This window comes from Cynocephalus volans, chromosome 6, assembly GCF_027409185.1.
Source record: "Cynocephalus volans isolate mCynVol1 chromosome 6, mCynVol1.pri, whole genome shotgun sequence".
Taxonomy (NCBI): domain Eukaryota; kingdom Metazoa; phylum Chordata; class Mammalia; order Dermoptera; family Cynocephalidae; genus Cynocephalus; species Cynocephalus volans.
This window is the reverse complement of record NC_084465.1, coordinates 148,355,916-148,368,381: the sequence shown is the minus strand read 5'-3', so window position 1 is coordinate 148,368,381 and position 12,466 is coordinate 148,355,916. Positions and strand designations below refer to the sequence as shown.

The window sequence follows — 12,466 nt, the reverse complement described above, 5'->3', positions numbered from 1 at the left end:
TAGACTCAGGGTACAAGATATACAATTGGGAATATGCTCGTTTCTTTTGTCTGTCTCAAATTATCTGAAATTTGGGTCTGAGATATGGCTGTAGAAGGTCTTAGTGCTGCACATGGATGGACTAGAAATGATATTTAGCATCCTGAGTTCTTAGAGACAAAAGAACACTTGTGCCTACTGCCAGCACATTTTACAGTGCATGCTCGGAAGTCAAAGCTTAATAAATTCTGGTTACTCTGACTGTTGCTGCAGACCCTGGACAGTGGCTTGGGGAGAGGGCAGGCAATGGCTAAATGTGTTTATAGGTTTTTCAACAGAATTAAGTTGAGCTCCCCTGTGTTATGAGACATTCCTTTTATCCCCTACTTCTCCAGGGTTTTACCACGTTCATTTTAACCAGAGACCATCTTGAGAAACAGTTTGAACCCCAACTGGAATTTATTATGTGAAAGCTGAGTGGGAGGGAGAACACGGATGCCAACAAATAAAACTGAAAATAGGGGTTCTCAGTTTAATAAAATTAAAATCTAAACAACACATAAAAGTTTTGGGTCTTTAGAGGCTAAGACTTGGCAGCACTTTCGTTCTGAGCCTGGATCCAAGGAGCCTATTTCAAGAGCAGGGACAGTCCTCTCTGTCTCTGCCTGCTCCCTCCTGCACATTTAGCAGCAGGCCTGTGGGCCCCAACAGATGGAATAATGGAACTTTGCCCAAACCAACGACAACGAGACAAACAGGAACAACTTTGCTCAAAAGCAACAAAGCAGGCCTTGGTTCTGCCAGTGGAAATCAGGAAGTGTGTTGTTTGTAGCTATCTAGAGAATTGCTCTATATACTTGTCTCTTTATACTATTTATGCCAACTGTGTTGTGAAACGGTCTGATAAAGCTGGGTTAGGCACTGAGTGCTATTGAGCCCTCATTCTTCCCTCCGCTGCCTCTAACATGCAAACGATATCCATCAGATCCAATCCTTTGGTGTTGATGGAGGAGGAGGAGGAGGAGGAGTTGGAAACACGTTGCACATTCTCCAAACAAATACCCGGCAACCTTTCTGGATTTGTCAGAATGCTATGGATAGTAAGTGCCAAAATCAACTTTAAAAATCTGCTTTTACTTTCAATGAATATTAATTTTTCATGAGTTCTCTCTAATAAGTGGGTTTTCAGAAAGGAAGTATCATTTAATGGCAACAGAAATTTTAGGATATGATGTCATTTCTATTTCAAATTTTCTTTCCTTTTTTTTTTTTTCGTAAAATTCAGAGGGGGTGTTGTATTTTGTGGGCAACTGTATATATAACTTCCCCCCCTTTGAGTGGAGAATGGAAGAGAAAGATGGTTGCTTCAAATTGGAATGTGACAGATCTGGTTTGTGTGGGCATTGACACATCACTTCCTTCAGCCTCATATTTCTTAATCTGTAAAAGGGGAACAATAATACTTCTTTACAGAGTCTGGGTGAGGATTCAGTTAAAAGACCTAGCACAGATTGTAGACCATATGAGGACTCAACACCTCCCAGTTTCCCTTTAATCCACAATTAGTTCAATTACTCATCAACTGTAAATGTCAATTTTTAAAAGTTATTTTAATATGCTTAATATATTAAAAACAGCCCTCACTTAAAATCCTAATATTAAGTATTCTAGTTGAATAACTGTGCAAAATTAATTTTACTGAGTGAGTCTTTATGTTTTCAGTTAATAAAAGTCCATGTTTAGTACCTGAGAGTCCTGTGAGTCTCTTTAACTCTGTTATGGGTAATTTCTCAGGATTTCCAGAAATTATGAATGTCAGTGGAAATTTCTACTTCTCATTATTTAGTACACAGTCCTATAAGATCTGTAATTTAGTAGGTGCAGGTGAGGGTTTTTAGATCACACCATCTGTGAAAGGCCTTGTAATGTTTAGTGGAATTAAACCACTGCTGTAACTACATTGCCAAGAAAGACTTCTTACAATTATATTATCTTAGTATTTGAGAGTTTTAAAAAACTTAATGGCATTTTCAGCTTCTCTAAGGACCCCTATTGTTCAGACTGCTTAAAAACAACAAAAAAAACAAACAAACAAAAAAAAAAACTGTGGTTATTCTAGCATAACCGACCTTTACTGCAAATCGCCTTGTTTTATGTTTGGAGGAACAATTCTCAGGACTCCAGTTGTCCTTGGGAGGTAATGAGCTCTAATACTTCTCAGTGCTTAACTTTGGGGGGGTAGTTATGCACTGCCTGTCAGATTGCTAGATTATTTCCCTGATCGTTAGCAATTCTTGTCATTAAGTAGCCAAGGAAAATAAGAGATATGAACCATTCTCTGTATGTATATCTGGACATATTTTTATGCACAGACACACTCATCAAAATATCCCAAAAGATACTGCTTTTAAAAACTGATACAGATAGAGGAACTTTCATCCTTTCATTCACTCAACAAGTATTTATGAGCACCTCCTGTATGCCAGGCACAGGGGGTATTCAGCACAAAATAAACACCTATCCCATTCCTGACTTCTCAGTTTTGGCAGTTCCCCCACCCTACAGAGGCTATCACTAGTACTGGTTGCTTTTATTTCCTTTCAGTGATATTCTGTACATATATGGGAATATATTTGTGTATCTCCCCATTTTTTTAATCCAAGTGATAGCATACTCTATATAAATCTCGCATCTTGGAGAGTATTCCATATCAGTCTAACTCATTCTTCTGTTTTACTGCAGCACAGTATGGTTGGATGATTATTTGATTAGCACCATGTTGATGGACTTTTAAGTAATTCCTACAGATTTTTTTTTTCTGTTTTTGTGTCCTTGCCCTCTTTCTCCTGCCTTGCAGTTTTTCCTAATGCGTAGGTTTCATTTCCTATCCTTAATGATTCTGAAAAACGGGACTCAACTCTACCTTCACAGAGACTCTCACCCTTGTAAGAACTTTCTGATAGATCCAGGCAAGCATAAGTTAGATTTACCCAGTAAGGTCTTATCTTTTCACCCCACAGACTCTTTGTGGTTAGCTTATGATTATTGATCATGAGCCTCTTAATAAGCTTTTCCACCCCAGCATTCACTTCTTTAAATTGAAGGAACTTTAGGAGAAGTAACTCTGTTTGGCAGGCACCATACCTGTCATCTAGGTCTCTGACATTTCAGGTTGCTCAGACTGCTCACACTGATCAGTGTTCTCCCTTGCTGGGACAGAGCTACTTACCCTCAGGAGTGTCCTTTGCTCCTGGACCACAGTTGACCTCCTTTTCCTTTGAAAGTCATTGCTCTTCCTGTGTGATTTTATTTCCACTATAATATAGAGACTTTGAAGATCAGTCGAAGCACATTAACTTTAAATGTATCATAATTGGTTCACTCCCTTTCGGTATGGCTCTATAAAGTATATCTAGTTTCATTTCTGGAGACCTTAACTGTCAGAAGGTTGCTTTTTTACACTTGGTCATAAAAAGTAGGAAGCCCCTTCCCAACTTAAACCTCTAGAGATTTTGAGGTGCCCTTGACTGCTGGTCGTTGCTCCAGCTGCATCTTCTTTCTTATTTCTGCCCTTCACGTTGGCATTACCATTCCCTTCTCTGCTTCTGAGGTTTGGTTTTTCCATTTCTAGTTGTCCCTTCTGTCCTCACTTCAGTCCACTTACTCTTCTATGTATGTCTGTTTTCTTTAAAGCAGTTTCTTCTTCAGAGCTTGCTTGTTTCTTTGACTATTTCAGTTTGTACCCCAGCAGCATAATGTACTGTTCTCTTTTATTATTTCCTCAGATGGTTAATCAATTGGCCTCACCTATCCCCCCTGTTTTAAAGGGCTGACTTATCATAGTGCAAGTCTATTTCCTTACTCTGGCAGTGAATTAAATTAATTAAAAAAAAAAATGTTCCAGACCTTGCAACACCAAGATCAAGGGTTTGAATCCCCTTACAGGCCAGCTGCCCCCTCTCCCAAACAACAAAAAAATTTACAGTAAAAAAATGTTCCAGAGATATGTTCTCCATTTCTTTTTTAATTTTCAAAATTTTGAAATGTTAAATGTCAGTTTTAAATTGTGTCCCCCCCCCCCCCCCCCCCACTGTGTACTGTTGTTTCCTAGGCTTAGTCTGTAAATTCTTTCTTTCTCTCATGGATCACTTTATGAACACTTAACCAATTCAACAAATGTTTACTAAATCTGTGTCACATGCTGGACACGATTCCCTGAAGACACAAACTCTCTGTCTTCAAGGAATTCGCTCCAATGAGGGAAGGTAGGCCATAAATGTAATACGTTAGAGTTCTAGAAAAAATTAAAACAGGAAAAGGGAGTAGGGTGTTCAGAATGGGAGTACAGTTTAAAATAAGGTGGTCAGAGAAGAGGCCACTGAGCAAAACCCTGAAGGAAATGCTGCAGCAAGTACTGGGGGGTTACAGAGGGAAGCATCCTGGGCAGTGAATGCAGCAAGTGCAGGGGATCCGAGGAGGTACATGTCGGGGACATTTAAGGAACAGCACAGAGGCCACCGTGGCTGGAGGGCAGTGAGGAGAGGAAATGAGGCAGAGGCTCCTGGGAGCCCAATAGCAGGAGGCCATCTAGGCCATTGCAGGGACTTTGGCTTTTTCTCTGAGTGAGATGAGAAGCCATTGCACAGTCATTTTTGAACAGATGAGCAAGGTAATTGATATGTCTCGTGCTGTGCTATATTATTGTCACATATTTCAAGAGAGTTTATGAACTGATTAAAGACAAAATAGCCTTTCTTCTAGCTCTTCTTGCTTTAAATATTTTCTGCTCAATCAGTTAGGAGTAAGAACTAGATATAAATGACCCAGTGTTTTCTCATCACTCCCTTCCTTACCCTGGTCTGTTGTGTAGATGCAAAGACCATTGTTATTATTAATATAATTATTTAATAAGCTTTGGCTCTAGGTAGCCAAAAGCTAACAGTATTTTTAGGCTTTCTGCAAACTCTCTCCATCCTGATTTAATATATTTATTTACAACTTATTTCAGTACTTCATCCAAAAAGATGAGAAAGTGAGGCCTAAAATGAAACATTTAAATGTAAAGCCTGTGGAAATAGAACTTAAAAAATTAAAATTATGTAGAAGGAAGGAGCAAATATAGCAGTCCATTTAGGTGACCATTGTGAAGTGATTGACCAATTAATCTACCCGTGAGCTTCCCGGTAGCAAAACTAGGAAGGAAAACAACAGATGACATAATTACACCTGTCTAATTATTCCAGATGACAGCTCTAGTCCTTGTACTTCTTATACTAATGCAGGTGATCATGTGAAATATGTTTCATAACATCATTTTTCTTCACCAAACACTGATTACTTTCTAAAAGTTGTCAATATTCATTTCAACTTATTACTACTATGCTACTCATTTATTTGAGGGATGTAATTTTTGTTGAAAGAGTCAAATTCCTGCTAAAATTGTTAGTTCACTAGGCATTGAAATTAAAGCTCATTTAAAATTTTTAATTATCTAGTTCACTAGATTTTTAGCTACCTACCTTTGTGTCTCCTGTATCCTTTAAGCAAATAGTTCTTCAGTCTCTTAACCACAACTCCAAAATGTAAAAAGCTCTGAAAACAGAAAACGTTTTCAAAAGTTAGGTACCAAACTCATTCAGAATGCAAAAACCTGAACTAAAATATGACTGTTTAAAAACCTCCGTTTGTTCCACTTGTGAATACTCACGTAGTTTGCTAAAGAAGTGGTAATGAGTGCCCTACAGCATGTGCTGAGTGTTATATAACATGGGGTGTATGAATCTTATTACTTTTCTAAAATTTGAAAGTGTAAATTCCAAAACAGATCTGGCCCCAAAAGTTTCAGAACATGGATTGTGGGCTTGCAATAGCCAATCTCTAGAATAGCATAGGTGCCAAGCAAACGTGAACTGAAGTGAAGTTTGATTAATATGACGTACTTAGAAGTGAGAAACTTTTCTGCAGCCAGGCCTATGACCTCAAGGCCTCAGGGAATAAAATAGATGATTCAATCTTTAGAAGCAGGGCACTGAAATGTTTCCTTAATTGTTCTCTTAAGGTAGTTGTAATTGGTCTTCAGTCAGACTAATAAATCCCAGGAGAATGAAGTGTTATTCTATCAGTTAAAATTGTTTCTATTAGCATTCTGAAAGGTGCTTTTTGTGTGATTCATATTTTTTCTATGTTGGTCTCTGTATCTTTACTTATCACTTTGTATCTTTTTGTTTTTGTTCAATGTTTTTAAAGGTGTCACATCAGCTTTTTTAATACTGGTGATTTAATTGCAAAAGCACACATAAACAATTTGAAAGGTGTGAGCAGAAATTCACAAGTCACATGGGGAAACAGTGACAAAGCTAGCATTCAGTCTGGAATTCATCCACTGTGCAAAACAAATTGCACTGCCAGTGGGTCACATGGTGTATCCTGCAATTGAGTGAGAAATGAGTTTGATACAAGAAACATTTGTTTCATACCAAAGATACAGTGGGAAGTATCAAGATGAATTGAATACAGGCTTCACCCTCACAAAGCTTAAGTGTAACAGGGAAAGCAGGACGTGTATGTAAGTTAAATAAAATACACACAGACTATACCAGAGGCAAGATTTTGATGCTCAGGAGATCAGGCAAGGAGGTGGGGTTGCCCTTGCTTATGAAGATGAGTCAGAATTGGGTGAATGGAGAAGATGGATTTGCAGAATACAAGTATGAGAAGGACAGAGTCCCAGCTCTCAAGAAGCTCTGTATTTAGTAGTAGAGACACACATAACCACATAAATTATTATGGAAAATGGTAAATATTATAATAGGGGCTATGGAACCATAGAAGAGAATAATAATCCTTAGAGAATAATAATGTGGGCAGGAATTGACCTTCAAGCTGGGTCTTGAAGGACACAGGAGTTTGTCTAGAAAGGTAGTGTACATCAAAGAATCTTCTAGGCAGAATAAATGATAAGATTCTTATTTGAATTTTCAACAGGACAGTTACACTATAGTAACTTTTTGTGTTGTCTGTCATTGCAGGTGAATCAAACATCCCTTCTGGAACAGTACAGAGTGGGAAAGGTTTGCAGAATAAGAGTCAGTTTAGGACCATTGCACCGAAAATTGTGCCCAAAGTCCTAACATCCAAAGTGCTGCCATGTCATTCACCATCACTCTCTGATCAAGTGAATCCAGGACCCTCCATCAACTCCAAGCCAGTGGGGATGCTTCCTCAGAACTATGCACTGATGCAGGTTGCTGGCCAGGAAGGGACATTTTCTCTTGTCGCCTTGCCACATGTTGCCTCAGCTCGACCATTCCAGAAACTCAGAATGCCCCTGCCTGAAAACCTTAAACTGCCTATTCCTCGATATCAACCCCCCAAAATTAACAAAGGATCAAGGAAGAAACACATCCTGAGGTCTCCTGAGAGTGACTGTAGCAAACCTCCTGCCCAAACCCAAACATGTCCTCAGATGTCCCCTTCCCCACCCCACCACCCTGAACTCCTGCACAAATGTGATCCATTCGAGCAAGTGCCACCACTAGACCAAGCCCCAGCCAGCGTCAGCATGGCTACACTGACCAATGGAGATTGTCACGGAGATTCAAGACTGCCTATGACCAACAACCATGTAGATCTAAACTCTCATGCCACCCCAACATTGTCCACACCAGAGGAGCCCTGTGCCAAGCAGGACCTCAGAAAGATTTCAGGGAAAGCAAACTTTGCAAGCCAGAAAATATCCTGTAAACCTGCTGCTATTGTCAGTGAAAAACTTAAGGAACAAATTGATCTTGCAAAAGCCATGACCATTTTATCACCAGCTGTTTTTGGCAATGCAGTTCGGTTGATCCCATCAGTCCCCAAAGGTAAACTGCCAATCTTACCCCACTCAAGAATAAAAACAACGGAGGTTTGCAAGATTGAATCAGATGCTAACATTGCAGATTTTTCTTTGCCAGGGCATGGGCCAGACTGTGATAACATATTTTCCATCACAGAAGACTTTAATGCAACCACCAAAGTGGCCAGCAAGGTGCCTGTTCCACAAGTGTCAAAGTACAGCCCCTGTGAAAGTACCTTCTGTCCAGCCACCAAACTAGATTTCAACCACAAATCAAAACTGAATGGTGAGGCAGCAAAGAGAAGAGGAAGAAAACAGAAGGTACCAGAGGAAATTTTGGCATTTCAGGGGAAAAGGAGGAAATGTGTCATTAATAAGCAGAAAGATGGTAAAGAAAGAGTAAAAAATGATCCCCAAGAATCCAGAAACCAAAAATATGGGGCCATGAAAAAATATCGTAGCATTATGCCCAAACCTGTCATTGTCATGCCCACTTTGGGTCTGCTGGCTTCTCCTGCATCTATGCTACAATCTCCAATGCCCAATGGCCTAGGACAAGACATTTTGTTAAATAATTCACTCACTTCTAAATATCTTGGCTGTAAGCAGGACATCAGCCCTTCCCCTAAGCCCAGTTCAGTGTTCAGAAACAGATCTTCTGGTATTAAGAAGCCTTGTCACAGATGTCACATCTGTAACCACCATTTCCAGTTCAAACGTCACCTTCGAGACCACATGAATATGCACACGAACAGACGGCCTTACAGTTGTCGGATTTGTCGCAAGGCCTATGTACGTTCTGGCAGCCTGAGCACTCACATGAAACTTCATCACAGTGAGAACCGTCTGAAGAAACTCATGTGTTGTGAGTTTTGTGCAAAAGTGTTCGGTCATGTGCGAGTCTATTTTGGCCATCTGAAAGAAGTGCATAGGGTCGTGATCAGCAATGAACCCTCCCCCAGTGACCCGCAGCCAGGGGACATGCCAAAGAACAGAGACGATAGTGTGCGTGAGCTGGAGGGATCACTGGAGAGGTGAGTACTAATGGAGTAGAAGCCTAGCAAGAAAGTCTGTTTTGATTTGGGGAAAAGGTGAAGATTTCAAAAAGAAGAGTTTATAAAACATCTCTCGGATTAAGATTTCACAAGATAGGGCCGAGCCCGTGGTGCACTCGGTAGAGTGCGGCGATGGGAGCGCGGCGGCGCTCCCGCCACCGGTTCGGATCCTATATAGGACTGGCCGGTGCACTCACTGGCTGAGTGCCGGTCACAAAAAAGACAAAAAAAAAAAAAAAAAAAAAAAAAAGATTTCACAAGATAGCTTCCTATTCCGTTTAGCTTTATGAAGAGTGATCTCATTTCTCTTTGGTTTCTGATCAGTCATAATTTTCAATTACTCTAACCCATGCGAGCCAGGGCATAAATACCAGTTTGAGGTGTTCTGGGGACAGTTGGGTGAGAGAAGATTATTTTTGCATCTGAAAATGAAATAGTAAGTTATTGTATAACGGTATTTCAAAAAGTACATGGAGAGATTTGTATTACCTTTCAATTCTGTTTTTCTATGAACTTTTTGAAGTACCCTTCTATGTAGTTCCTGTTAGTCTTTACAAGTAATTTTTCCCAAAATTATGTCCACAGAATTTATATCTAAATAGCATCATTTGCCTCAGAACATGGCATGACCCTTGGTGGGGTCTCGGGGTTGGTCAGCTGTATTGACCATACCCTGGGGTGCCCAGACCTAACCCTCTACATTTGCCTTATATTTGCCATCAGGCCAGATTAACTTTTTCCTGTGTCATTCCTTTTTGCAGATACTGCTTTCTAGCATCCTAAGCAAATAAGCTAAGTAATTTGAAAACCTGGCAGGCAGGCATTAGAGCAGTAATTACCAGAGAAACACCCTCGGTTTGAGCTATGTGTGTCTACTTTCCACTAAAGTGACTGAGAAAGAGTTTCACTGAAATTAATTCTCATCAGCACCATGAGAAGTAAACCTTTTCCAACACTTCAGCTTCTCTGCCCTTTGTTATTTTTAATTGTCCCAGTTGCTCTCAATTCTTTGTATTCCATTTTGGCATACTCCGTTATGTTCAATAAAGATAAGGAGTGCCTATGCTATTTCTTCCTTGCTTTTCTGTAGTTACTGTTTTTCCTGGACATTTCTGTCCCCTTTCAGACTTCTGTGCTTTTCTCTACTGTACAAAGAAGCCTCACTTATTACTTGTTTTCCTGTAGTTAGATTTTGATTTTTAGGTAAAATGTCTAAACTGCTTTCAGTGCTCCAGGTAAGGGAGGGCAACGGTGACGTGGGACAGTTACCTTCAGCTGAACCAGGTGTACCTGGAGCACTTCACTTGGTATTACCTGACTCTTCCGTGTTGATTACACCTGTTCCTGTGGTAAGCAAAGAAGAGTTGGCTCACCTGGGGGCGATGCAGCAGGGAAAGACTCTTTTACTGAACAGACCCTGATAGCTTGAGAAACGTGTGGCATCCGGTGTTCACCAACTGAAGGTCTGCTGAAGGTCATCCCAGGTTCTTTCTCTTTACCCCATCCTTTGTACTGCTCATCTGTGGCTGTGTTTGAGATACGTGAAGGCTCAGAGCTGAAAGGAAAAGTTCCAACTGTGTTTTTCCATGAACTCTTATATAGAATATTTTTGCCCTTTTCAGAGAAAACAAGTCAAGCTTGGAAGAAGACTTCCTTCTAAACCAGGCAGACGAAGTCAAATTACAAATCAAATGTGGCCGTTGTCAGATCACTGCTCAGTCTTTTGCCGAAATAAAGTTTCATTTACTTTATGTCCATGGAGAAGAAATTCAGGGCAGGCTACAAGAAGGGATCTTACCAGGAAGCAAAGGAGCTCAGAAGGAACTGGTCAAACCTGCTGCTCCTGACTGGAAACAGCATCCTGAGAGAAGAGAACTGATGAAGCATTGTCCCTCCGAGGAAGAATCACATGCATTGGCTGGATTGAAAAGCCAACTGTGCGTTCATCATCAGAATGGTGTGGAAATACCCATGGAAAATGAAGGAGCCCAACCAGGAACAAATGCACCAAGGGAAAACCCCCAGGACCCTAAGTGTCCCCGCCCCCAAACCATTCTCCTTTGGTCCCATTCGGGCTTTAACTGTCTCCTTTGTGCACAAACGCTGGGAAGGAAAGAAGAACTCCTCCTGCACTGGGAACACCAGCATAACTGTGAGGACCCTTCCAAACTCTGGACTATTTTAAATACATTCTCTAACCAGGGAGTGATTGAATTTTCCAATGAAACTGAAAAATGAAATGGTGAGGCAAGCTGGGGTTAAAGAGTTTTGCTATCACCTTTCTCTCAAAGTTTTGTTTTGTTTTATGTTGGTGCTTAAAAAATCAAACAAGTTAGGATCAGCATTAATGAACACAAGTGATTTTTTTGTACATAGTTTTAGTTTCCTATGAAATAAAATATATGTCCTTGATGTATATTTTTGTAACCATATGCAGTCTTTAAAATTCTATGTACTGACTCGTAGTACCTGAGACTTTATTTCAGTATAAATAAAAAGATCAAGATTTGGAGATTGAAATGTAGAGGTTTATGAAATGTAGAGGTTTATGGACTGTCTTTCAAATATAGTTTTCAGTAAAAATGTGTGTACTCCCTTTTTGTTTTAGTCCGTTTTGTGTTGCTATAACAGAACTACCTGAGACTGGGTAATTTATAAAGGAAGGAGGTTTATTTGGCTTATGATTCTGGGACAGCTCCATCTGGCACAGGCCTCAGGCTGCTTCTACTCATGGCAGAAAGTGGCAGGCAGCTGGCAGGTACAAGCAGATCACATGGTGAGAGGAAGCAAGAGAGAGAGAGAGAAGGTGCCAGGGTCTTTTTAAGCAAGGAGCTCTCGTGGGAACTAATAAAGCGAGAACTCACTCATTAATCCCCCATCCCCCAGGGAGAGCATTAATCCATTCATGAGGGATCTGCCCCCATGACTCAATCAGTTTCCAACACTGCCACATTGGGGATCAAATTTCCACGTGAGTTTTGGAGGGGACAACACATCCAAACTCCATCACTTTTGTTCATATGTTTTCTGCTTACATAGATCTACAATTGTGAAAATTTTCTGAGTGGCAAAAACCTTTCGTTCTCAACCACAGCATCAAGTTAGATGGTAAATGTTGATATTTATTAAATTCTCTGGTTTATTTGAATATGCTATAGAGCAGTATTTTATTAAGGTCATCTACCATAATTTAAAATCCATGTCTTCAGGACTTAGTTTTTTTGTAATTTTGCTATTTTCTTAAATGCACATTGCCTTGAATATTTGTTATTGGCAAGTCTTATAGCTCTAGTTTTCCATATCAAAATAATAAAAAAAAATTATAGTACTTCAGCTAATAAAAAATCATCTTTCCTGGTAAAAAGTTATTTTCTCAAATAGTCTTTGAGGCCAGAAAATTTACAGCCTGGAAAGTGAACTGGATAGTTCAGTCCAGATGTGTAGGTGTCTCAGCTGCTTCCCTTCACTTGAACTTCAGAGGGTTGTCGCTAGCTGATCAATTTTAGATGCAACTATGCCTTTCAAGCCCAGGTTCTCTTTGAAAGACAAGACTAAATGATTGCCTCTTAAATTCCTGGGAAATTACTTCAGATCA

At 40.0% G+C, this 12,466-nt stretch overlaps 1 protein-coding gene across 14 annotated transcripts in view; it reads left to right on the top strand.

Annotated features, from left to right (window-relative positions):
- Window positions 1–11,420, top strand: part of ZNF438 (zinc finger protein 438) — a 186,929-nt gene extending 175,509 nt beyond the window's left edge. For 13 of the 14 annotated variants that reach the window (XM_063100637.1, XM_063100631.1, XM_063100636.1 and 10 more), the window contains 2 exons: window positions 7,008–8,850; window positions 10,494–11,420. In XM_063100637.1, coding sequence (XP_062956707.1) covers window positions 7,008–8,850; window positions 10,494–11,109 — 2,459 coding nt within the window. In that variant the 3' untranslated portion in view covers window positions 11,110–11,420. Of the gene's footprint in view, window positions 1–964; window positions 1,080–7,007; window positions 8,851–10,493 lie in introns of all 14 variants that reach the window. The other variant, XM_063100645.1, reaches the window with a different exon arrangement.
- Window positions 11,421–12,466: the final 1,046 nt, after the last annotated feature.